Raw genomic sequence first — 22,685 nt, 5'->3', positions numbered from 1 at the left:
TTCTTCAGTCCTTTAGGCTTTTTGTTTTCGTTTTCATTTTATTAGCTAGCAGCTGGCTGATTGTTAGTCCTTGTTAATATGTATGTTTGTGCAACAAATACTTATTGAACACTGTTTTGTATGAAGTCCTGAGGATCACTAGAGTGAATCAGACACAGTTGCTGCCTCCCTAGAGTTTACATTCTATTGAGGGAGATAGCTGTTTGATTACAATTCTGATAAACACTTTAAAGAAGCATGGAGGGTTATGAGAAAGTGTAATTGGATGACCTGACCTAATCTGAGGTGAGAGGATCAGGAAATGTACATTTGCATTTTAGAGAGAATTTCAGCAAAAAGAAATTCAGTATTTTAAATTTAATATAAAAAAATAAATTTAGTGTAGCACATAGGCCAAATAGAATAAAAGAGCATGGCATTCAGAGCCAGATTTCCTGGATTCACATCCCAGCTTCATTACTCTTGGAAAAGTTACTTTAACTTGGCCATACTTTCTGTAAAATGGGAATGCATTTATCTCGTATATATTAAATGAGTTAAAATTGTAAAGGGCCCACAGCAATGCCTTTTGTAAATTAAAACACACCATATAAGTACTGAAGAATAATATTTATTCTGAAAACAAATCTAAGACAACAGATTTTCCAATCATTTATAATAATGAATATTGTTAGTAATAGTAATAGTTAAGGTTCTCTGAGCACTCACTGTATGTAGGTAAGTGTTAAATGCTTTTACATGATATTGCATTATTCTGTCAATTCTTTGAGATATGTATTATTTTAATGTCTACACTTCCTCTTGTGAATAAATGAAGAAACCAAGGCTTCAATTATTCAGATTGAATAATTTGCCCAAGATCCCCCAATTGCCTATGAGGTTATGCTCTTTACTGCTGTTCTTTGTAAGTTAACTTGATTCCAGCAGAAAACCGAGCTTAGCTTTGTCTAATGTTATTATGCATTTGATATCAGACTGTGAACTTGTGGGATATAACTGGGAAGTTGTTCTTCTACAACTTGAAATATTGTGAGATGGGCTTTTGTATCCTTTTTAGAGACAATTTTATCTTCACTAGTTCTGCAAGCCCATATTCCTGCTCACTCCACTGTAGTGTGGGCCTAGGACACCTCACAGAATCCTAAATGAACCTTTCTAAGTTACAGGCAGCTTGAGAACATATCTTATATACAAGGTAGCTTTGAGATGTTTAAGTTTACCCTAGGATAAGCATTGCCAACTGATGGCATATGTTTCAAGGTGGCAGATGATATGCTTTTTATTCCATCAGATGCTAGACAGAGTTTCAAGTAGGCAGAGTTTGTTTATGTCTACTTTATGGTCCCTTGTTGCTTGGCACTCTTCATTTTGCTTTATGATTGTACTCCAAACATCTCAGTACATAATTCAGTGATATAATTTATCACTTCAGTTATTCTCTTTCATTGTTATCTCCTTGCTCAGGAACCTACAGTGGCTTGCTGCTGGAATGTAGTTAGGTCCTCTGAACTCCACATTCTCCTATTTCACATGCTCTGTTGTTTGGCCCCATTGTGCCTAACCATAGACACTACCTCTTGCTTTGACTGTCTGAACTTGGCTTGCTTATTGGTGTTTCTAAGTGCTTTCAAGTGCTGTTTACTCTGCTTGGAATATTCTTCTACTTTTATTTACTTAATCTTTTATACTAAGTTCTTAGACATTGTAACTGAGAATGACTTGTTCTTTATATTCTCAACAGTTTATTAATGTTTAGATAATTGTTTATTTACTGTTGTAGAGTTTTGATCCATCAGTATTATAAAGCCAAGGGACTTTGTACATATGTATATAGTTGTTACTATTGTTCTGCATTATATAGGTCAGGCCTGTTTCCTCTTTTAATACTCAGCATATAGTGCTTTTCAAACAAATGAAAAAGATCTACATGCCATAAGTTTAAAAGATAAAATTTTGGCAAAAGTTAAAGTTTGGCTGTGCTCGGAGCAGAAAGAAGAAAGGATTGAGAAAGAAATCTCTGAGTATGGAGTTGGTAGGTACAGACACAGTACAATTAAAGTGTAAGTGGTGGTTAACAGCATGGTACATATGTATAGTCCACTGAAGTAGAAATGAACAGTAAATAAGTTTTAAAATGCTGATGAAATGAGTGTTTTAAAATAATGAAACCCTTGGAATATAGACTGAGTCACATGGGTTACTTTACATTGAATGTGTAGATATGTAGTGCGTGTGTAGGAAATTTGGACAGTGAGATTATGGTTGTAGTACTTGCTTTTAAATATCTGAGAAAACCTTCATGTTTTTATCTTGGTCAACAAAATGTAGTGTAGAATATAATGGCTCATATTATGTATAGTATTGTTATTTTATTGAACATTAAGATAGCTTCTTAAGTTCATTACATAAGCCACAGTTGTATTTAGTGCCCACTAGAACATTTATTAGGACTTCATAAATGGAAAATAATTGGCAGTAGCTTATTGTGTGTTATTTCTAAACTGAGTTTATACTAGTATTGCATTTCTTCATTTTTCTACACAGGTATAGACTGAGAAGATGGTGTTACTCCTTTCAGTTTAGATATGTTATGTCTTCACGAATATAATGAAAATTAGAGTCCTAATTAGTTGAATTATATCTAGTTTATCTTTCTTTTGGCTCTTATTCCTATCTAGCAGAAGACTAAAATAACACATCTGATGATTTCAGTGTTCAGAAAATAAGATCCTGTCTCTGATCTTTGAAGTTTAATGTAGCTTTTTTTTTTTTTTTTTTTTTTTTTTTTTGTCTTTTTGCCTTTTCTAGGGCTGCTCCCATGGCATATGGAGGTTCCCAGGCTAGGGGTCTAATCGGAGCTGTAGCCACCGGCCTACACCACAGCCACAGGCAACGTAGGATCCAAGCCGCGTCTGCAACCTACACCACAGCTCACGGCAATGCCAGATCCTTAACCCACTGAGCATGGCCAGGAATTGAACCCGCAACCTCATGGTTCCTAGTCGGATTCGTTAACCACTGCACCATGACAGGAACTCCTAATGTCGTTTATTCTTATTCTTGACTTTCAGTATGTCTTTTCTCTGGTCTCTCTCTGTGTCTTGATACTGAATAGTCCCATTTGATATAATTTATTGGAATATATTAGTTTTTGGTATTTTTTTTTTTTTTTTAAGAAATGACACTATAAGTGGCAAATTAAAATGGACTTAAAGCACAGTAGTCACCTTGTGTTTGACATAAATTAAGAGTCTGCTGAAAGGTTTTCTTTTGCTTGGAGGGTCGTCACCATCTCTTTTATATTTATCAACAGAAATATTGTCCTAGATCAGTAATTTAAATCCCAGCATTTTTTCACTCTTGAAATTGATTTCATTCATATTAAAGATTAGCAAAAAACGAATTCTAAACTCCAGGTCCAGGTGGTAGTATGTGAAGGTGGTAGTATGTGAAGGTGTTATGTAGGGAAGACTTGTTCCGTATTTAATATTAATTCCATTTGACATGTCTACTGAAAATCATCATTACAGTTTTAAAAAAGTACACTCTGAATCATTTTCCTTTTATATGTTATTCTATCTTGATAGTAGATTTATTAAGTGGTTTTATTTTATTTTTTTTTTGACTTTTTGCCTTTTCTAAGGCTGCTCCCGTGGCATATGGAGGTTCCCAGGCTGGGGGTCTAATCGGAGCTGTAGCCGCCGGCCTACACCACAGCTACAGCAACGTGGGATCCAAGCCGCATCTGCGACCTATACCACAGCTCATGGCAATGCCGGGTCCTTAACCCACTGAGCAAGGCCAGGGAGCGAACCCGCAACCTCATGGTTCCTAGTAGGATTCGCTAACCACTGTGCCATGACAGGAACTCCCAGGGGGCTTATTTTTTATAATTACAAATAATCAACTCATTTATGTGTATCACTATGATAGCTGTTATGATTCCTCTTTTTTTATATTTTCTTTTTTTTATTACTCAATGAGTTTATCACATCTGTCGTTGTAGAATGATCATCACAATCCAATTTCACAGGATTTGCATCTCACAGCCCAAGCACATCCCCCCATCCCCCAAACTGCCTCCTCTGGAGACCATAAGTTTTTCAGTCTGTGAATCAGCATCTGTTCTGCAAAGAAGTTCAGTCTGTCCTTTTTTCAGATTCCAAATGTCAGTGAAAGCATTTGATGTTGGTGTCTCATTGTATGGCTGACTTCATGTAGTATGATAATTTCTAGGTCCATCCATGTGGCTAAAAATGCCGGTATTTCGTTCATTTTAATGGCTGAGTAATATTCCATTGTGTATATGTACCACATCTTCTTGATCCACTCCTCTGTCAGTGGACATTTATGTTGTTTCCATGTCTTGGCTATTGCAAATAGTGCTGCAGTGAACATCGGAGTACATGTGTGTTTGTGAGTCATGGTTTTCTCTGGATAGATGCCCAGGAGTGGGATTGCTGGATCAAATGGTTGTTCTATTTTTAGTTTTCTGAGGCATCTCCATACTGTTTTCCACAGTGGTTGTACCAATGTACAATCCTACCAACAGTGTACTAGGGTTCCTTTTTATCCACACTCTCTCCAGCACTTAATGTTTGTAAACTTTTTGATGATGGCCATTCTGTCTGGTGTAAGGTGGTAGGTACTTAGTAGTGGTTTTGATTTGCATTTATCTAACAATGAGTGATGTTGAACATCTTTTCATGTGTTTTTTGGCTAGTTCTTTGGAGAACTGTCTGTTTAGTATTAATTCCATTTGGCATGTCTACTGAAAATCATCATTATAGTTTTAAAAAATTACACTCTGAATCATTTTCCTTTTATATGTTATTCTATCTTGATAGTAAATTTATTTTATTAAGTGGTTTTATTTTTTATAATTATAAATAATCAACTCATTTATGTGTATCACTATGATAGCTATTATGATTCCTCTTTTTTAAAAAAAACTTCATTACATTACATAACAACCGAAAAATGCACAATTCGTGACTGAAAGCTCTGTGAATTACCACAGAGGGACCATATCTGTGTAACCACCAACTGAAGACATAAAATATTAATACCCTAGAAGATTACTTTGTAGCTCCACACAATATTACTCTGTCTCTTCCCAAAGGAAACCAGTCTGCTAACTACTTCTGTTTTTCAAATTTGTACAACATTTTGTATGCTTTCATCTGGCTTGTTTTGACATTATGACACTGGCCCATATTGTTGCATGTAGCAGTCTGTTCATTCACTGTCATTGATGTAAGCATTCCATCCAAATGATAGAATTTATTTGCTAGTTGTATTGTTAAAAATTTGAGTGCTTTCAGTTTGGCTTGTTTGATAGTGATGCTGTGAAGAGAAGATTCTTGTATAATTTTTTTTCTTCTTCTTTTGCATGCATTTCTGTTGAATAAATAGGAGTAAAAGTGGTGGGTCATAGTGTTAAAACTTGAGTGAGTAGATAATACCGAACAATTTTCATAGTTATTATACCAGTTTATACTGTACTAGCTGAACGTAGGTTTCAGTTGTTCCATATTCCTGCTAACACCTTTCTGCTCTCTTCATGGTACGTTTTGAGAAAGACGGAAGTTCTTAATTTTAGTATGGTTCGGGTTCTCAGTCTTTGAAGTTAATACTGTTTGTGTTCTGCTTAAGAATCTTTGCTTAGCTCAAGGTGATGAAGTATTCTCCTATATCATCTTTTAGAAGCTTTTTTTATCTTGCAAATTCAGTGAGGTGTGAAGTATGTACATATGTAGTGTGTATCCACATGTGTACACACATACCAATATACATTGACATACAAGCCTTATTCTCTATTCTCTTCCATTGGTCTATTTTACTGCAGTGTCTTAATTATGAAAAGTCTTGAGATATATATATATATATATATACATATATATATATATGTGTAATATTTTCTGTTTTGATTTCTTATACATGTTTGGTTATCATACTTTCTTCCTTCTTTTTACTCTTTCTAGGGCTGCACCTGCAGCATTTGGAAGTTCCCAGGCTAGAGGTTGAATCAGAGCTACGGCTGCCAGCCTACACCAGCCACAGCAACACCAGATCTGAGCCCTGTCTGTGACCTACACTGCAGCTCATGTTAATGCCGGATCCTTAACCCACTGAGTGAGGCCAGGGATCAAACCCACATCCTCATGGATCCTAGTCATGTTCGTTAACTGCTGAGCCACAAAGGGAACTCCAGAAAGTCTTGATATTTGGTAGAGAATATCTTCCCAGTCTTTTCTTCTTCTTCACAATTATCTTGACCCTTCTCAGCCCTTATATTTCCATATGAATTTTTGAATCAGATTGTAAATTTTTACTAAAAAATTCTGCTAGGAATTTGATACAAATTGAATTGAATCTTTAGATCAATTTGTGAAGAAACGACATTTTTTATAGTATTGGGCCTTCTGGTCCATGAAAACTTTATGGATCTATCCATTTATTTAGGCTATCTTTAATTTTTCCACAAACATTCAGTAGTTTACTGTGTAAATATTTCCTACATCTTTTATTAGATTTATTCCTAGGTATTTAATGTTTTTCAATGCCATTGTAAAAGGTGCTTCTTAATTTCTGATGGTTCCTATCTATATCAATATATTTATTTTTTATCTCGAATAAAACTATATGAGTCTAATGGTCTGACTCTACATTATTTAAATTTTTCTGCATACACAGTTATGTTAATGGTAAATAATGAGCTTTTTTCTTCTTTTCTATCCTTTTCTTTTTTCTCTTGTATTATTGCACTGGCTAGAACCACTTGTCCAGCATTGAATGTAGATAATAATAGAAGGCATCCTTGTAAACTTGGAACATTTCTCCATTAACGTGTGATGCTTGCTGTGGTTTTTACTATAGAAACGCTTTGTCACTCTAAGGATAGTTCCTTCTATTCCTAGTTGCTAAGAGGTTTTATCACAAGTGGATGATGGATTTTTTTCTGCATCTATTTAGATAGTTATATCTTTTTTGTCTATTACTTTAACATGGTGATTGATGTTTAAATGTGACATCTGAAATAAACCCAGTTTGGGCATGGTACATTATTCTTTTATGTATTGCTAAATTTGTCTTTTGATATTTTCTTCAGGATTTTTACCTCTGTGTCTGTGCTCATTAGTGAGATTGGCCCATAATTTTCCTCATAAAAACATTTGGGAACTTTTTTCTCTTTTACTGTTTGTGTAAGATTGGTGTTATATATTTTTTGGATCTGTGGAGTATCATTTAAGAAGCCATCTTAGTTTAGAGTTTTCAGCCTTTTATTTTACTGCATTCATTCCTAGACTATGAATTTCCCTCTTAAGTATTATTATGGCTGTATCACATATGTTTTGATGTACTTTATTTTTATCATCATTTATTTGAAAATATTTTCTGTTTTGATTTCTTTTAACATGTGCATACATTTCTAAACATGCGGATATTTTTGTAGTTAAATTTTACTATGATTAGAAAGTATATATATAGATATAGATATAGGTATATACATAATCTTTTTAGGGCCGCACCCTCAGCATATGGAGATTCCTAGGCTAGGGGTCAAATCAGAGCTGTAGCTACCAGCCTACACCACAGCCACAGCAGCGTGGGATCCTTAACCCAGTGAGCCAGGCCAGGGATTGAACCTGCATCCTCATGGATACTGGTCAGATTTGTTTCCACGAACCACAACTGGGAACTTCCAGAAAGTATATTATATATCCAGAAAGTATATCATATATAATTTTAGTCCTTTGTCTTTTGTTTTTTAATGACCAATTAAAGTAAGTATTTCATGCCTGCTTAAAAAGAATGTGTTTGTAGTTGTTAATTCAAGGGTATTAGCTTGCTAGGGTTGCTGTGGCAAAGTACCACTATCCAGGTGGCTTCAGCAACAGAAATTTATTCTCTCACTGTTCTGGGGGCTAGAAATCAGAAATCGAGTCTTGGTAGGGGAGAACTTCCTTCCTCTTTTAGCTCCTGGTGTTTGCCAGCAGTCCCTTAGTTCATTACTCTGTCTCTGCCTCTGTTGGATATAATCATCTTCTCCCTGTGTGTGTGTCTTTATGTGGCACTGTCCTCTCCGTGTTTCTCTGTTCCTATAAGGCTATCAGTCATATCAGGTTAAGGGTCCTCCCTACTCCATTATGACACTCTTAACTAAATACATCGGCACTTAGTCTTTTTCCAGATAAGGCCATATTCTAAGGCACTGGGGTTAGGACTTCAGCATATCTTTTTTGGGTACATGGGTCTCACTCATAATGTAAATTAGGCCAAGCTTATCATTCATATTTAAATTTCTGTATCTTTCATGTTTCTTTGTCTGATTACTCTGTTACTTACTGTGGGAGAGTTAAGAAAATTACCCACCATGTCTATAGATTTATCTGTTCCTTCTTTTGGTTCTGTCAATTTTTGCTTTTTGTATTTTGAGGTTATGTATTAGGTACATAAAAAATCTAGAATTGTTACTTTTTCTGATAAAGCATATACCTTTTATCATTATACTGTGTCATTCTATCTGTCTTGGCATTCCTGCCTTAAAGGATACTTTTTGATATTAACATATACTTAAGCTTTCTTTTGATCAGAGTTGCATGCATATATTTTTCCATTTTTCAGCTTTTACTTTTCTTTTATCTGAGCCTTAAAATGAGCCCAATATATAGTTAGGTTTTGTTGATGCTGTTGCTGTTGTTTGTTTTTGTTAAAAGTCTGTGTTTTGAGTGTTTGATTAGCTTGCATTGACTGTACCTTTTGGTATAGATAGAATTCAGTCTCTGGTCATGCCATTTGCTTTCTGTTCCTTGTTCTCTGTCTCTATTCTAGTTTTCTTTTCTCCTTTCTTGCTTTCCTTTGATGGGATGTTTATTTGCCCTTTGTTCTCTTCTAGCTGTTAATCATAGGTTCTATTATTCTTTTAGTTACTACCCTGTAGACTTCAACATGTATTATTAACTTTTTGAAATCTAATGATTTTATTCCATTCCAGATAAGGCACTTGGTACACTTTAACTTTTTAAATTTTCACTTCATTTTATGGAGTGTCTTTATATTTCCAAATATCATAAAACCTGTATGTTTTGGTCTCCTACATACCTAATTATAATAGTTTTTAATATATATTTGTTTCCATTTATCATTTACATATGTTTGTTTCCTCCTCTATTATCCAGCTTCAACTATGATTATTTCTTTATTCTGCTAAAAGAACATTCATTTGTGTTTTCTTTGGTATGAATTGTTTATGACATTTTACCCCAGTTTTATTTACCTGAATATGTCTTTAATTTACCTGCCTTTTGAAAAGGGTATTTTTACTAGATGAGCAGTTATTTTCCTTTAATTCTGTTAGGTATATTAATTCCACTCACTGTCCTCTGATTTCTTTTGTTTCTTTTTTTTTTTTTTGTCTTTTGTCTTTTTTGTCTTTTTTTGTTTGTTGTTGTTGTTGTTGTTGTTGCTATTTCTTGGGCCGCTCCCGCCGGCATATGGAGGTTCCCAGGCTAGGGGTTGAATCAGAGCTGTAGCCACCAGCCTACGCCAGAGCCACAGCAACGCAGGATCCGAGCCGCGTCTGCGACCTACACCACAGCTCACGGCAACGCCGGATCGTTAACCCACTGAGCAAGGGCAGGGACCGAACCCGCAACCTCATGGTTCCTAGTCGGATTTGTTAACCACTGCGCCATGACGGGAACTCCCTTAGTTTTTATCTTAATTGGGGCCTGAACCACCTAATTGGTACTTGAATCAATGTTTTTCATTTTTTTTTAGAAAATTCTACCTTATTTTGTTTTCATATATTGCTTTTGTCCCATTTTCGCTTTCCTTCTGTGTAGTGCTCCAATTACATGTATGTTAGACCATCTTTTACTGTATCCCATTTATGTATCATGTTCTGTCTGTACTTTTCTATTCTTTTGTATTTCTGCATATTTGCTTCAGACCTATTTTTTGTTCATGAATTCTTTTTTCATTGGTGTCTAACATGATAAAACCATTCATTTTAATTTATTTCTCAGTTCTGAAATTTCATTTGATGCTTTTTTCTGATTTCCACTTTTCTTCCAAAATTTTTAGTCCTGTTTTTTATTTCCTTGACTATATTAGTCATAATTATTTTAATATGCACTTCTGCAAACTTTACATTTCCCATAGGTATGTTACTGCCGATTTGTTTCTGGTGGTTTTAAGTCTTATTGTTTTAGTCGAACTATTTTGTTGTTGTTGTTGTTGTTTGTTTTGTTTTTGTTTAATGGCTGAACCTGAAGCATATGAATGTTCTTGGGCCAGGAACTGAACCTCAGCCACAGCTGTGAGCTGGATCCTTTAACTCACAGGGATCAAACCTGCACCTCTGCAGTACCCAAGCTGCTGCAGTTGAAGTCTTAACTCACTGCACCATGGCAGGAACTCCAGGACTGGTAATTTTTGCTTGAATACCAGATATTATATATGAAAAAATGTGGAGATAATTGGAAGCTAACATGCTGTTAACTTTATTCAGAGAGAATTTATTTTTGCTTCAGAAAGTTGACCCCAGGCAGGGATTGAGAAGATTTGGATTTCAATTTAGTCATCATTAAAGTTGGTCTACTTCTAGTTCAGTTTTATTCAGGCTTCCAGATGTACCTCACCAGTAGCTCCTCAGCTCCAGTTTTTGTCCTCTTATCCTCAGAAATTTGTCTTTCTCTTGCTGTCTTCCCTTGCCTCTCAGATCCCTCTGTAGAATGGGCCAGTCCTTCTAGGGGAAACACACCTCCAGGAGATGTGCATACCTTTTTGGATTTCCTTCTTGTCTAAGATCACAGTCCCAGAGTTCTTCAGTCTTGGCCATTCTCAATGGTTTTGGAAAGTTAGCTTTGCTTTTAATAATTGTCTGCGTATCCTGTATCCTCGTTCTCACTGGGAGGGTTTATTAAAGTTACCTATTTCATTATGGAAAAAAGACTCTTTTTTTCTGCTGGGTTATAGTCTTTAAGATGGCTGTTTTAAAATCTGCAGTTTCATGTGGCTCATCAAACATTTTTCATTTGTTTATACTCTCATTTCTTAGCATGTATTTGAATATATATCCTTACCAGAAGCTTTAAGGCATATGAAGAGAGATCCACTAAAATGGATAGATATCTAAAGTTGTAATGTATATGGTTAAATTTGACAAGTAGATAGTTTAGTTTGTTAATAAGCAAATGTTTTTTTAAGATTAGTATTATTTTGGCTATTTATTTCTTTCTTCCAGAAAGAAAGTATGTTCGTATTTTTCAAACTCACCTAGGTTCATTGGCTCTCCGCTTGTCAAAAATTGTGCCCTCTCATTTGTTTTTAAAGTCCTTTTCTTAATGTATTGGTAGAGTAGTACTTCTTGGAAAAACCAACTATTAGGACTTAATTTGTATAGAAAGATTTGTTTTTCTTTAAAGTATTTAACTCATAATATTCATTCTAAAATCAAAATATTGTTGTCTTTGTTCATCTTTGCAGAACTTCATAGTAATATTTATCACTTGTTTCTTTTCCTCTAAATTTATATTCATATTTTACTGATCAAATAGTTTTTAACCAGAGTTATCAAGGATTCCATGCACTTCCAAGATAGGGATAACATCAGTCTAAAGACTCAATTCTTTTCTGTCTTCACTGCTTACAGACAGGGAACACAATCTCTTCAGCCTGGACCTTTATAGAAGAATTTGGAGAAAATAAACAGGTAAGAGAAAGTCTCTTAGGAATATTAAGTGATATATTTAGTTTTCAGAAATCCAGTTATAAATTATTCTTTTTAGGGTTTTAAGAAGAAATATTTAAAACTGTCCAGTGAAACCTAGTGTAAATTTCTGCTTATTATAGCTTTGTTAATTACAGACTCATTAAGCAAAGTTTTAGAAAGTTAAACTGGTTTCCATATTTCAGGTCTTCTAAAACCTTTTAACATGCCAAACCAAAATTATTAGTGATACAACTTAGAATAAAAGTTATAGAGTTCCCTTTTGGTGCAGCAGGTTAAGGGTCTGGCGTTGTCACTGAAGGAGCTTGGGTTGCTGCTATGGTGTGGGTTTGATCCCTGGCCTGGGAATTTTCACAAGCTATGGGCACAGCCAGGAATAAAAAAACAGCATAGTTATTAGGAGTCAATGTTTAGTTTTTGCAACATGGTACTGAGCAGGACAAGTTTTAGTAGGAAGTTAAAGGCAGTTTATAGTTTGAGTAAAGATTCTTATTATCCAGATTCGGTTTTACATGTAGAGGCAAAAAGAATGTTGTAGTTCTCTGGGTAGCAAACCATGTGTTTGTGAGTAAGTTGCTTTACCTTTCTGTGCAGTTTTCTCCTTGTTAAAAAGAAATATAATAATACTTACCTTGTAAGGCTATGTAAGGGTTAAATAATCCCAATCTTATATAATTATTTTTTGAAAGTAAGTGCTCAATAAATGTTAGCTTTTATTAATAATAATTCATACTTCAGATACAAAGAAATATTTATTATGCTTGAGACTTAAAACTATTTAGATCTTAATCTTAGCACAAAAATTCAAGTATGTGATGCTAGTCTCAGAACTGCCTTTCCTACAGGTTTTTATGGTTCAAATTTTAAATTATGAGGACTGTTTTTACTGATGGAAATGAAACTTGAAAAGAGTTACTATATTTCCTAAGGCTTTTATCTTCACTTTTGCTCAGGTTTTTTCCTCATGGTTTTTCTAGTGAGCTGCAATTTTCAAGCTGTACTGAAGCCTAGTTTGCTAAGCTCAGATCATAGTTTTCCTGCTCATAAGCTCTTATGTTACTCTCTTTCCAGTGGTATAGAAACTAGCATTAAAATAATTAGACATAATTAATCTCTTGTTACAAAGGTAGCAGACTGGAAGCTCTGGATATAGTTCGTTTGGTATCGTCAGTTTTTTGAAAGGAAAAGCACCTAGGCTTCATTTCAGTAAAAATGGCTTGATACCTTTTGTTTTATATTTGGTCGTTTTTGAGTTCTTTTTTTGTTTGTTTTGTTACATCTTGGCCTCTAAAGGGAAGGCATTTGAGTTTGCAATCACTATGTTTAAAGTATTTTGAGAAAATTTTTCAGATTTGTTTTTAATGTTTTCCCATTCCATAGTATCCTTATTAAAAGTTCTTCCTTCCCAAACTGATTTGCAGTTATTCACTGAATTAACTGTTTCTGTGGTCAAGTTTGGAAAGAACCACATACTTTATACTCCCCTTGAAAATGATACTGCATGTTAACAGCTTAAATAATTGTAGTAGCAGTCTCTTTAGCTGTTAAATCCATCTCTTCTAAAAATTTCCCAAGGTGTTTTTTGGCCTAAGGAATTCTTGATTGTATGGGATGTAGTTTGGAAAACACTTAAACTAGCCCAAAGAAACACTTAGGATTCCTTTTTTGATGTATAATTGAAGTACAGTAAAATGCATATATTTAAATTGCACACTTTGGTCAGTTTTGCTTTGTGTAAACATCTGGGAGGTGACATCACAATCAAGATAAGAAACATTTCCATCACCTCCACTCTAATCCATTCTTCCCCCTACCCTCTTTCCCAGGTGACCACTGGACTGATTGCTGTCACTATAGTGACATCAGTTTGCATTTTCTAGGATTCCAAACCTTTTTTTTTGAAGGCTTAAATTATAATCTTTAGAAAATTTAGACTGAAACAGCTGTAATTTCTTAAAAATGAAAATACAGTTATCTGGCAAAGCATATGTTTCTGATAATTGTTATACAGGGTCAGAGTTTCACAGTAAGAGTTTAAAACCCAAATCACTTTTTCAGATTTATATGATAAAATAGTTGTAAATGTAGAAAATAATTTAGTTAAAAACAAAAACTGATGATTTCCCCCAAAATCGAATCTGAAAAATATAATTACCCTAGTAAAAAATAGAGAACTAATTAACCAGAATTTTATAAGGAAATGGTTATAGACAATAGCTTTCTTTTTTAATCCAGCCATCTGTTAGTAAGATTAGCCTACTCAAAGCCTCCTATAAATCATCTTAAAACAGAAATATTGACCTAAGTTTACTCTGTGGGCCTAGTCTTAGAAAAAGCATTGACCACTGCAAGTCTACTTTACCTTTTTTGTAAATTTGGTTTTACTAGTCAATTCCAGCCAAAAGTATCATTTAACAATAGTTAATGATTTTAAACTATTTCATAGGTTATAAGTTGCTTTTTATAATGCTATTATAAAAACTTTGTTCTGTAGATGAAATGGTTCAGTAAAAGTTCTTGAGTGATTACAGTTACAACTATTTGAACATTAGAAATTGAAATAAAACGGTAAAATGAAAAATTTTCAACTGTTTTATTGAGATCTCATAGAAATCTAAAGAAATGCTTAAAACGCATATTAAAGGTATGAGGAATGCATTTCATAGATCAGAATGTCAGGTGCTTCGTCCTCATACATGGCTGTTGGTAGTGTTAAGATGCTATAGCTCCCTTGGAAACTAGTTGACAGTATCTCAAAAAGTTAAACATAGAGTTTACCATATGACCTAGCAATGCCATTCCTAGTTATTTACTCAAGAGAATTGAGAACATATGCCCATGTGAAATATACAGCCAAAAGGTGGAAGCAGCATGGATTTCCCTTGACTGCTGTGTGGATGAACAAACTACAGTAACTCTATACAATGGTTATAAAATGGAATGAAGTTCTGATACATTCTCCATGATTGAGACCTGAAAACATTGTGCTAAGAAGCCAGTTAAAAAGGACCACATAAATTATGCTCTTCCATTAATATGAAACATCCCCAAAAGGCACATCTGTAGAAACAGAAAAATTAGTGGTTACTGGGGCTGGAGGAGAGGGAATGGGGAGAAATGCTAGGAGACACAGAGGTTCTGATGAGGGTGATGAGAATGTTCTGGATAGAGGTGTTGGTTGCACAACTCTGTGAATATACTAAAAACCATTGAATCATACACTTTTAAAAGGTGCATCATAAAGAGGGGGTTGTGAAGGTGGACCTCATGGAGCTAAGAAGAAGAAAACAATTATGAGGACTTTGCTTTTTAATGGAAAAGTAGTTCAGAGTATCTGCTCAGAGAAAAACTAAAAGAAAAGATAGCCAAAATTAATGTGAGAAGATTCTTTCACCAAACTCACTTTAAAGCTCTATGCAGGTTTCCCTTAGATTATCTGCCTGAAACAAATGCAACTAGAGAACCTCTGATGTTTGGTCAGGACGTGTAAGAGAATTAGAAACAAAAATGCAAGACACAAATAGAAGAAAACATCAGTGTATATCCATTGCTTAGATTTTCTCTGAGGAGCGTGTTGGTGGTATTCGTCTCTCCTGTGGGAGACCAGTTTGTAGTTGCTACGGTGGCGGGGCTGGCGAGCCGCTGGTGATGTGCTGCCAGGCTTGGCCCTGGCTCCCATGTCTGATGTGAGGTCACAGTTATTACCCACTTTGCTGCTCGTTCCAGACACAGCTTTGTGAGCCAGGGTCCTTTCAGCAATTACTGCTTGATTAGAATTGGCACTTAAGGTTAAGCCTGTTTACTAGTCTTCACATAGATCAAAGTTATTCTGTGAAACTGTGTTCATTCGAGATGTAAATATGAAATTCAGAGAATTTGATCAAAATTCGAATCACTATATTGAAGCATTATGTTAGAGTAAGTTATTCTCATCCATTTTTCATTTATTTTTGTGCAAAAGGGCCTTTGTCTTCAAATAAATTACTACATAAAGTTTAGCATCTAAAGCAAGGGACTTCAGAGCTGCGTGGACTGAGGTGGGAGAGTGAGGGTCGGTAGGAGTGGGCAGAAGCCAGACAGCTTAGGCATCCTATGCCGTGTTCCCCTCCCCCTGCCCACAACAGCCATTCGAGACGCTTTCCCTCAAACCTGTTCTGAGAAGATTGCCAGAGTAAGAAAGCTTGATCAAGGGGAATAATACTAGGTATTGGGAGGCCTACTTTTTAACTTGTTCTTTCTCCATTTATCTGTAGGAATATGAAACAGATACTTAATGGTTATCTTTTGTCTGTAATCTTCTTCAGTGAAAGAGGCGACTTGAATTAAAGACTTCTGAGGACTCAACCTAGTCCTAATTTATTATTTTGATTTAGTGAATCCTATTGGTCAGAAACTTTATTGTTATCAATGATAAAAAGACAAAACCAGTAAGGAATCCACAGACTTGATCAGATGCTCTACTACAGATGTTCAAATGGTCACTAAACCATAATAATAGTCATTATTAGTCCTAAGGGAAATCCAAATTAAAGTCAAAACGGGACCCCATTTCACATCACTGGATAGTGATGTTTCACAGCACTGGCAGTACCGAGCATATGTCGCTGAGGCTGTGGAGCAGCTGGAGCTCTCCATTTCATTGATGTGAGTGTCAAAATGCTCACGTTGGAGCACTGCTCAGCCATATCTTTCTCTCCTGTGTGACCCGGCAATTCTACTCCTAGTTATTTACCCCCAAAGAAATGAAAATATGTATTCACAAAAAGACTTGTATAAGAATGTGTATAACTGCTTTATCCATAATAGTCAGAATTTAGAAATAACACACGTCTTTATCAAAGGTGAATGGGTAAAGAAATTGTGTATCATACACTGGACTGCTGTACTCAGCAATAAAAAGAGCAGAGCACTGATATATGCAACATGAGTGAATCTTAGAAATTATCTTGAAAGAAAGAAGCTAGATATAAAAAAATACTTTAAGAACACATTTTCTCTGAAGTCCAAGAACAGGCAAAGCTAAGCTGTCGTTGAAAGGAATCAGAAAGTGGTTGCCTCCAGCGGAAGGGCTCTTGACAGGAAAGGATAATGAGAACTTGTAGACCGATGGTTATGTTCTATATCTTGCTGTGGGTGTTGGTTACATGGGTTTATACAGTTGTCAAACTCATTGAAATGAACACATAGAATGTGTGCATTTTATTGTATGTAAATTGTACCCCAATTTAAAAGGTGTTGGGACAGTTGAATAATTCTCAGTGTAAAACGTACATTCTGAAATTGGCTCCGTATCATTCCCCTAAGAAGGAAAAAGGGGAGTATAGATCCCAGTCTGAGGGATTAAAGAGCTAAGGATGTTCATTGGGACTAAAAAGCAGGGGTGGGCAAGTAAATATATGCTAGGAGTTTTCATTCATTTATTAATTGGTGGTTTCATAGAAATCAGTGATGTTTTCTGAGTTTTACTGTCTCAGATAAATTGTATGTTAGAGGAAAACATGGTTCATCTAGGTTTATCATTACTAATTATTTATCTTAAGTTTGATATGCCTTGTCTTTTCGAATCATCCAGATATTTTTCCAAATATATTTAGATCATTAGATTGTAATAAAATTAGTTTTGAAGTGCTTATAAACATCTAAAGCTTTTCATCTCCTAATCTTTATAGTATTGGTGAGGAAATTTTTTTCTTATCCTTTATAAATAAAGTCATCAAAGTGAACTTTTAATTTTGTATTTTAATTTAGTCTTCTTAAAAGTGTGAGAGTACAGTTATTGGTTAGTGTATTTTTAAATTGCAGGTTTACAGTAGGGGAATATCAGAAATGCAAATTTGCACACCCAAGAAGCACTCTGCCAGTAGCTAATTGTCTGTCTTACGTGTGAAGCCCTTCGCCTGAAGAACTCTTTGATCCACATTTCATAAATATGCTGCATTAGCTCTTGAATGGCTGTAAACCTAAAGTGAGAGTGATTTCTCTAAAAACTACATTTCCTCAGGGCAGAAATGTAGCTAATTAAAGATCCACTCTTGTAAATCATGTTGTCTCTGACCACATTGTTACAATTTGAAGGATCTAGATGTGTCACATATACGGGACTAATAGGGAATTGACCGTATCTGTGTGATAATCTTTAGAAGGAAATAATCAGAACTTTTTTTTTTTTTAATGCAAGTATTTGAATTATCAGGAGCACTAAGTTTTCCGTTTATACTCAATACCATAATGATTCAGGCAAAGTGAATACTTTAAGAAAAAAGTTCTATAATACCTGGAAGTATCCTACTTTGGATATTAGAAAAGCAAATGGTATCAAAGTGATTCCTTATCTGATTTCAAAATACAAAAATAGAACTGCATGCCTTAAGTGTATTTATGTCTTCTTGGAATGAACTGCTTTTATTGCTCTTATGGTACCATTAATAAAAATTACAAGGTTATAAAATCATTCTAACTAGAGTTTTACAGTATTAGAAATTAAACCTATATTTAACTGATTTTTATTTTTCTATTTTTTTCTTAACTAGGTCCTTTCTGATGTTGCTTGAACTTATTCTCCCTGCAGTTGATCTCATTCCTGTTGGCTTAATATTAAGACCCATGACAACACTAAGTTAACGTTCATCTTTTAGCTCTCACTTATAGTACCAGGAAAATACAGAAAGAACTTTACCTGGAACATTCAATGACCTAATTTTTTCCATTCCTAGAAGCACCATAACTTTTATAAGGAATCATCTTACAGTCATTTGCACACCCTTGGCTTATCTCTGCACTAAAGAACATAGTTGAGTTTTTGGGAAGTACAGGATTTACAGATTTGGTCTTTACTAGTCACACACATCTATACACATTATAATTAATGAAGCAGGACATTATTGATAAATAAGATGAATGTTCATTGTGGAACAATAATGCTTCAAACGTTGGCTTTTTAAAAAATAATTTGGTTTAATTTTTGGATTTTTCTATCCTATAAGTTGATAATGTTTCTTGAAGTTTATTTGATTCATTTTATTATTTTATGATACCAGTAGAATTCTAATGTTAAATTGGTTTGTTGAGTTGTATAAATGTTTACAGTAGTATTTAAATAATGAAATATAGACAGTTTTTGCAACCCAGGGGTGAATGTTTCTGCTCCTTGATACCTACCTAATACAATTTCAAAAAAGAAGTAAATATGAATTCACTGTTTTTTATCTTTTCTTCATGACCCCTTAGTGTTAGTACCAAATTTAAAAGGAGCTTCATTATGGATGGAGCAAAGAGAAATCAGAGGTTCTCTTTTTTGGTGAACATAAAGATACACAACAATTAATAGGTAACCAGGAAATAGATAATCCAAGAATGCATTTTAGGAAGAGCTCTGAAGCATTGTGTCGCTGAAAGCTTACATGATACCGACCGATGACACTTTCGGTATTTGCAATGCAGTGAGTACTGACAGTCTTTACCAGCAGTATAATATTATCAGGCTTTTGAATGTTCGAACATTATGTTAAACTGTGATTATAGTTTTTATGCTTTGTCTCTTTGAATTAAATTTGTAACCATAAAGATGTGCAGCATAATTGTTATGTATTTATTTACAGACTACAATTTTCGTCGCAGCTCAATAAATAGCCTTTCCCCTGTTAGTGCTACCCTCTCTTCTGGGACACCCAGCGTGCTTCCTTACACTTCAAGGCTTTACTCTTATCCGAGCTATTCCTTGTCACCAACAGTGTCACTTGCTAATGGCAGCCATGTTGGACAGCGACTGTATATCTCCAATCAGGCCTCGTTCTTCTGAAGAAAATACTGTAAACAGGAGTATGAAAGTTTCTTTGTAAAGCCTGCAAATTAAAATACTCTTTTATTTTAGAATCGGGTTTGCACATTTGGTTTTAAAATGATAATTATATATTTATTTCAACATAGTAAAACATCACAATTCAGAATAACTTACACTTGTAAAACTTGTAAAAATGCTAAGTTTAAAAAGTTACTCAGTGATTTCTCTTGATAAAGGCATAACAAACTACTATTCTTTTTAAACTTTCGGGATTTTAAATAACTTCTAATTCCTGAGTGGTCAGTAGAACCTAGAAGTTTACGTTAAATTTTTTCATTATAACTTTGCTAGAGTTTCACAAACATTAAAGCACTTGCAGACAGTGGTTACACTAGATTTGATTACCAAGGATCACCATCTGTATTAGAGATTAGAACAATTCTGTAACCAGAAGCATCTAACTATTATGTAGAAAGAAATGAAGGGCAAAAAGATTAAGATGCAAATTTTATGCAGTACTAAAGAAAAAGCAGTCTACCATTGTCCTTGAAAATAACTATAAATATTTCAGTTGATGATTATTTGTTATAGAAATAAATTATAATTTTGCTGTTAATGTATTTAAGGTTTTTATAGTTATGCTTCATTTGTGTTTGATATTCACTGTATAGTTGTTTGAGTAATAAGTGTTAGAGTTTTTTAATGTTGAAATCATGTGTTGTTTAATTTTTGTACTTGAATTCAAATTCTTGGACATTAAATATGCGATGCTTCTAATATGCATGTGTTTTTACTTTTGTTTATTAGTATGCACCCAAAATTTAGCACTTAACCATCGCCTTGACATTCTGAGAACAACTCCCCCTACTTCGTATATAATCATAGGCTCAGTGTTTTCACTGGGACCAAAGCAAAAGATACTGCAGAAAGAAAATTAATAGTTTTGTAAAACATAGTAACAAAAATCCTTTTCATAGACCAATAGGAATATTTTGTTGATGAACCTGGTGATGTTTCCCCTTTTTCTGGTGAATAATTACTGAATCTAGGTCATTTTGACTATGTTACTTACTATTTTAGTAGGATATAATGAATGAAATAATGAGTCTATAATGAATTTTTTTATTGTTTTTTAGGGCCACACCTGCAGCATATGAAAGTTCCCAGGCTAGGGGTCGAATCAGAGCTATGGCTGCCAGCCTACACCACAGCCACAGCAGTGCGGGATCCTTAACCCACTGAATGAGGCCAGGGATCAAACCCGAGTCCTTATGGATACTAGTTGGGTTTGTTACCCCTGAGCCACAACGGGAGCTCCTATATTGCATTACTAATGAAGGTCTACAGAGACAAAAATCTTTCCACTCTTAGATACCAGACGTTAACTTTGAGATCAACTCGTTGTAGGGGACATAGGATTTTCATAAATAGAATGTGAAATAGTTGCAAATATTCTGCTAAAGTTTTTTTTTTTTTCTAGCAGAAGTTATTGGAGAGAAAATTAGTCTCACTTTTTTCATTTCTAAAGGTTCATTCCACCTAACCACATGCAATGCTTAACTTTCCAGTTTACTGCCTTAGATTAACCTCTAATTGAAATGAGCATAGCACCATGCATAATTAGCATTAATTTTTCTCTGACATCTGATTTTACAATTTAATTACCATGACTCATAGGTTCCTATCACTCTTCAGCAAACATATAATGAGTATTATTATTTTGTCAGCTGCTGTGGAAATACCCTTGGGAGGCAGCAGTGACTCAGATTCCAAACCAGAAAAGTTAATAGACACATGAATTTTGTTTTTCATAGAAACATTTCAGATGGCCAAAATCATCGCAATTGTAAGTTCCCACATAACTTTTTCACTTAAGTTATAGAGTTAAACTGCACATTTGAACTGCACAGGTCCTCTTGTACATGGATTTTTTTTTTTAATGAATACATGTTGCAGAAGCACACCCTCTGTGCTTACCTGAATCCACCAGTAAAGAACCGCGGATACTGGACTGTGGACACCCCTAACTCCCGTGTTGTTCAAGGGTCGGAGCTTCCCCGCCTCTCAGTGTATTTGGCTATCTATAGTCACATGATGGGAAATCAGGTTTGATGACCATTTCTGCCAAGTTGCAGCTCTTTGAACTTGTGCACAGCTTTTAATCTCTCTGAGCCATACTTTCACATCTGGAAAAGCAGGATTATAAATAAATCTTCTAATGTTAAAGGTAAAACACGTGCAAATAGAAGACACTCAGATGGTAGCCCATGTTCTTTAGGTATAATTCTGTAGAGGGTATAATATTCATTTATTTGTACTAATTTTTCATTCCTTCCACCCCCTTCAACCAGAAATATGTAAATCAGTGCATTCATATCAAGCACTGTCCTTTTCTATGATGTTATGGTTGAGCAGTTAATTTTGTTCATACTATATGTGAAATTTTATTTGACCATCTGTACATCTTCTTTGGAAAAATGTCTTTTCAGGTCTTTTGCCCGTTTTTCTATTGGGTTGTTGGGGTTTTTTGCTGTTGAGTTGTATAATTTGTTTGCATATTTTAGAGATTAAGCCCTTGTCAGTTGCATCGTTTGAAACTATTTTCTCCCATTCTGTAAGTTGTCTTTTTGCTGTGCAAAAGCTTGTCAATTGGATTAGGTCCCATTGGTTTATTTTTGCTTTTATTTCTGTTGCTTTGGGAGACAGACCTGAGAAAACATTTGTAAGGTTGATGTCAGAGAATGTTTTGCCTATATTCTCTTCCAGGAGTTTGGTGGTGTCTTGTCTTATATTTAAGTTTTTAAGCCATTTTGAGTTTATTTTTTTGCGCATGGTGGGAAGGTGTATTCTAGTTTCATTGATTTACATGCGGCTGTCCAGGTTTCCCAGCAATTCTTGCTGAATAGACTGTCTTTTTCCCATTTTATGTTCTTGCCTCCTTTGTCAGAGATTAATTGGCCATAGGTGTCAGGTTTTATTTCTGCGTTCTCTATTCTGTTCCATTGTTCTATATGTCTGTTTTGGTACCAGTACCACACTGTCTTGATGACTGTGGCTTTGTAATATTGCTTGAGGTCTGGGAGAGTTATACCTCCTGCTTGGTTTTTGTTTCTCAGGATTGCTTTGGCAATTCTGGGTCTTTTGTGTGTTCCATATAAATTTTTGGAT

General features: G+C 34.8%; 1 protein-coding gene across 1 annotated transcript in view; it reads left to right on the top strand.

Annotated features, from left to right (window-relative positions):
• The window catches only part of RBM46 (RNA binding motif protein 46), a 45,721-nt gene extending 25,432 nt beyond the window's left edge, over positions 1-20,289 (top strand). The window contains exons 5-6 of the mRNA XM_003356986.4: positions 11,660-11,719; positions 18,268-20,289. Coding sequence (XP_003357034.1) covers positions 11,660-11,715 — 56 coding nt within the window. The 3' untranslated portion in view covers positions 11,716-11,719; positions 18,268-20,289. The remainder of the gene's footprint in view (positions 1-11,659; positions 11,720-18,267) is intronic.

This window comes from Sus scrofa, chromosome 8, assembly GCF_000003025.6.
Source record: "Sus scrofa isolate TJ Tabasco breed Duroc chromosome 8, Sscrofa11.1, whole genome shotgun sequence".
NCBI lineage: Eukaryota > Metazoa > Chordata > Mammalia > Artiodactyla > Suidae > Sus > Sus scrofa.
This window is presented reverse-complemented; position numbering and strand designations above follow the sequence as displayed.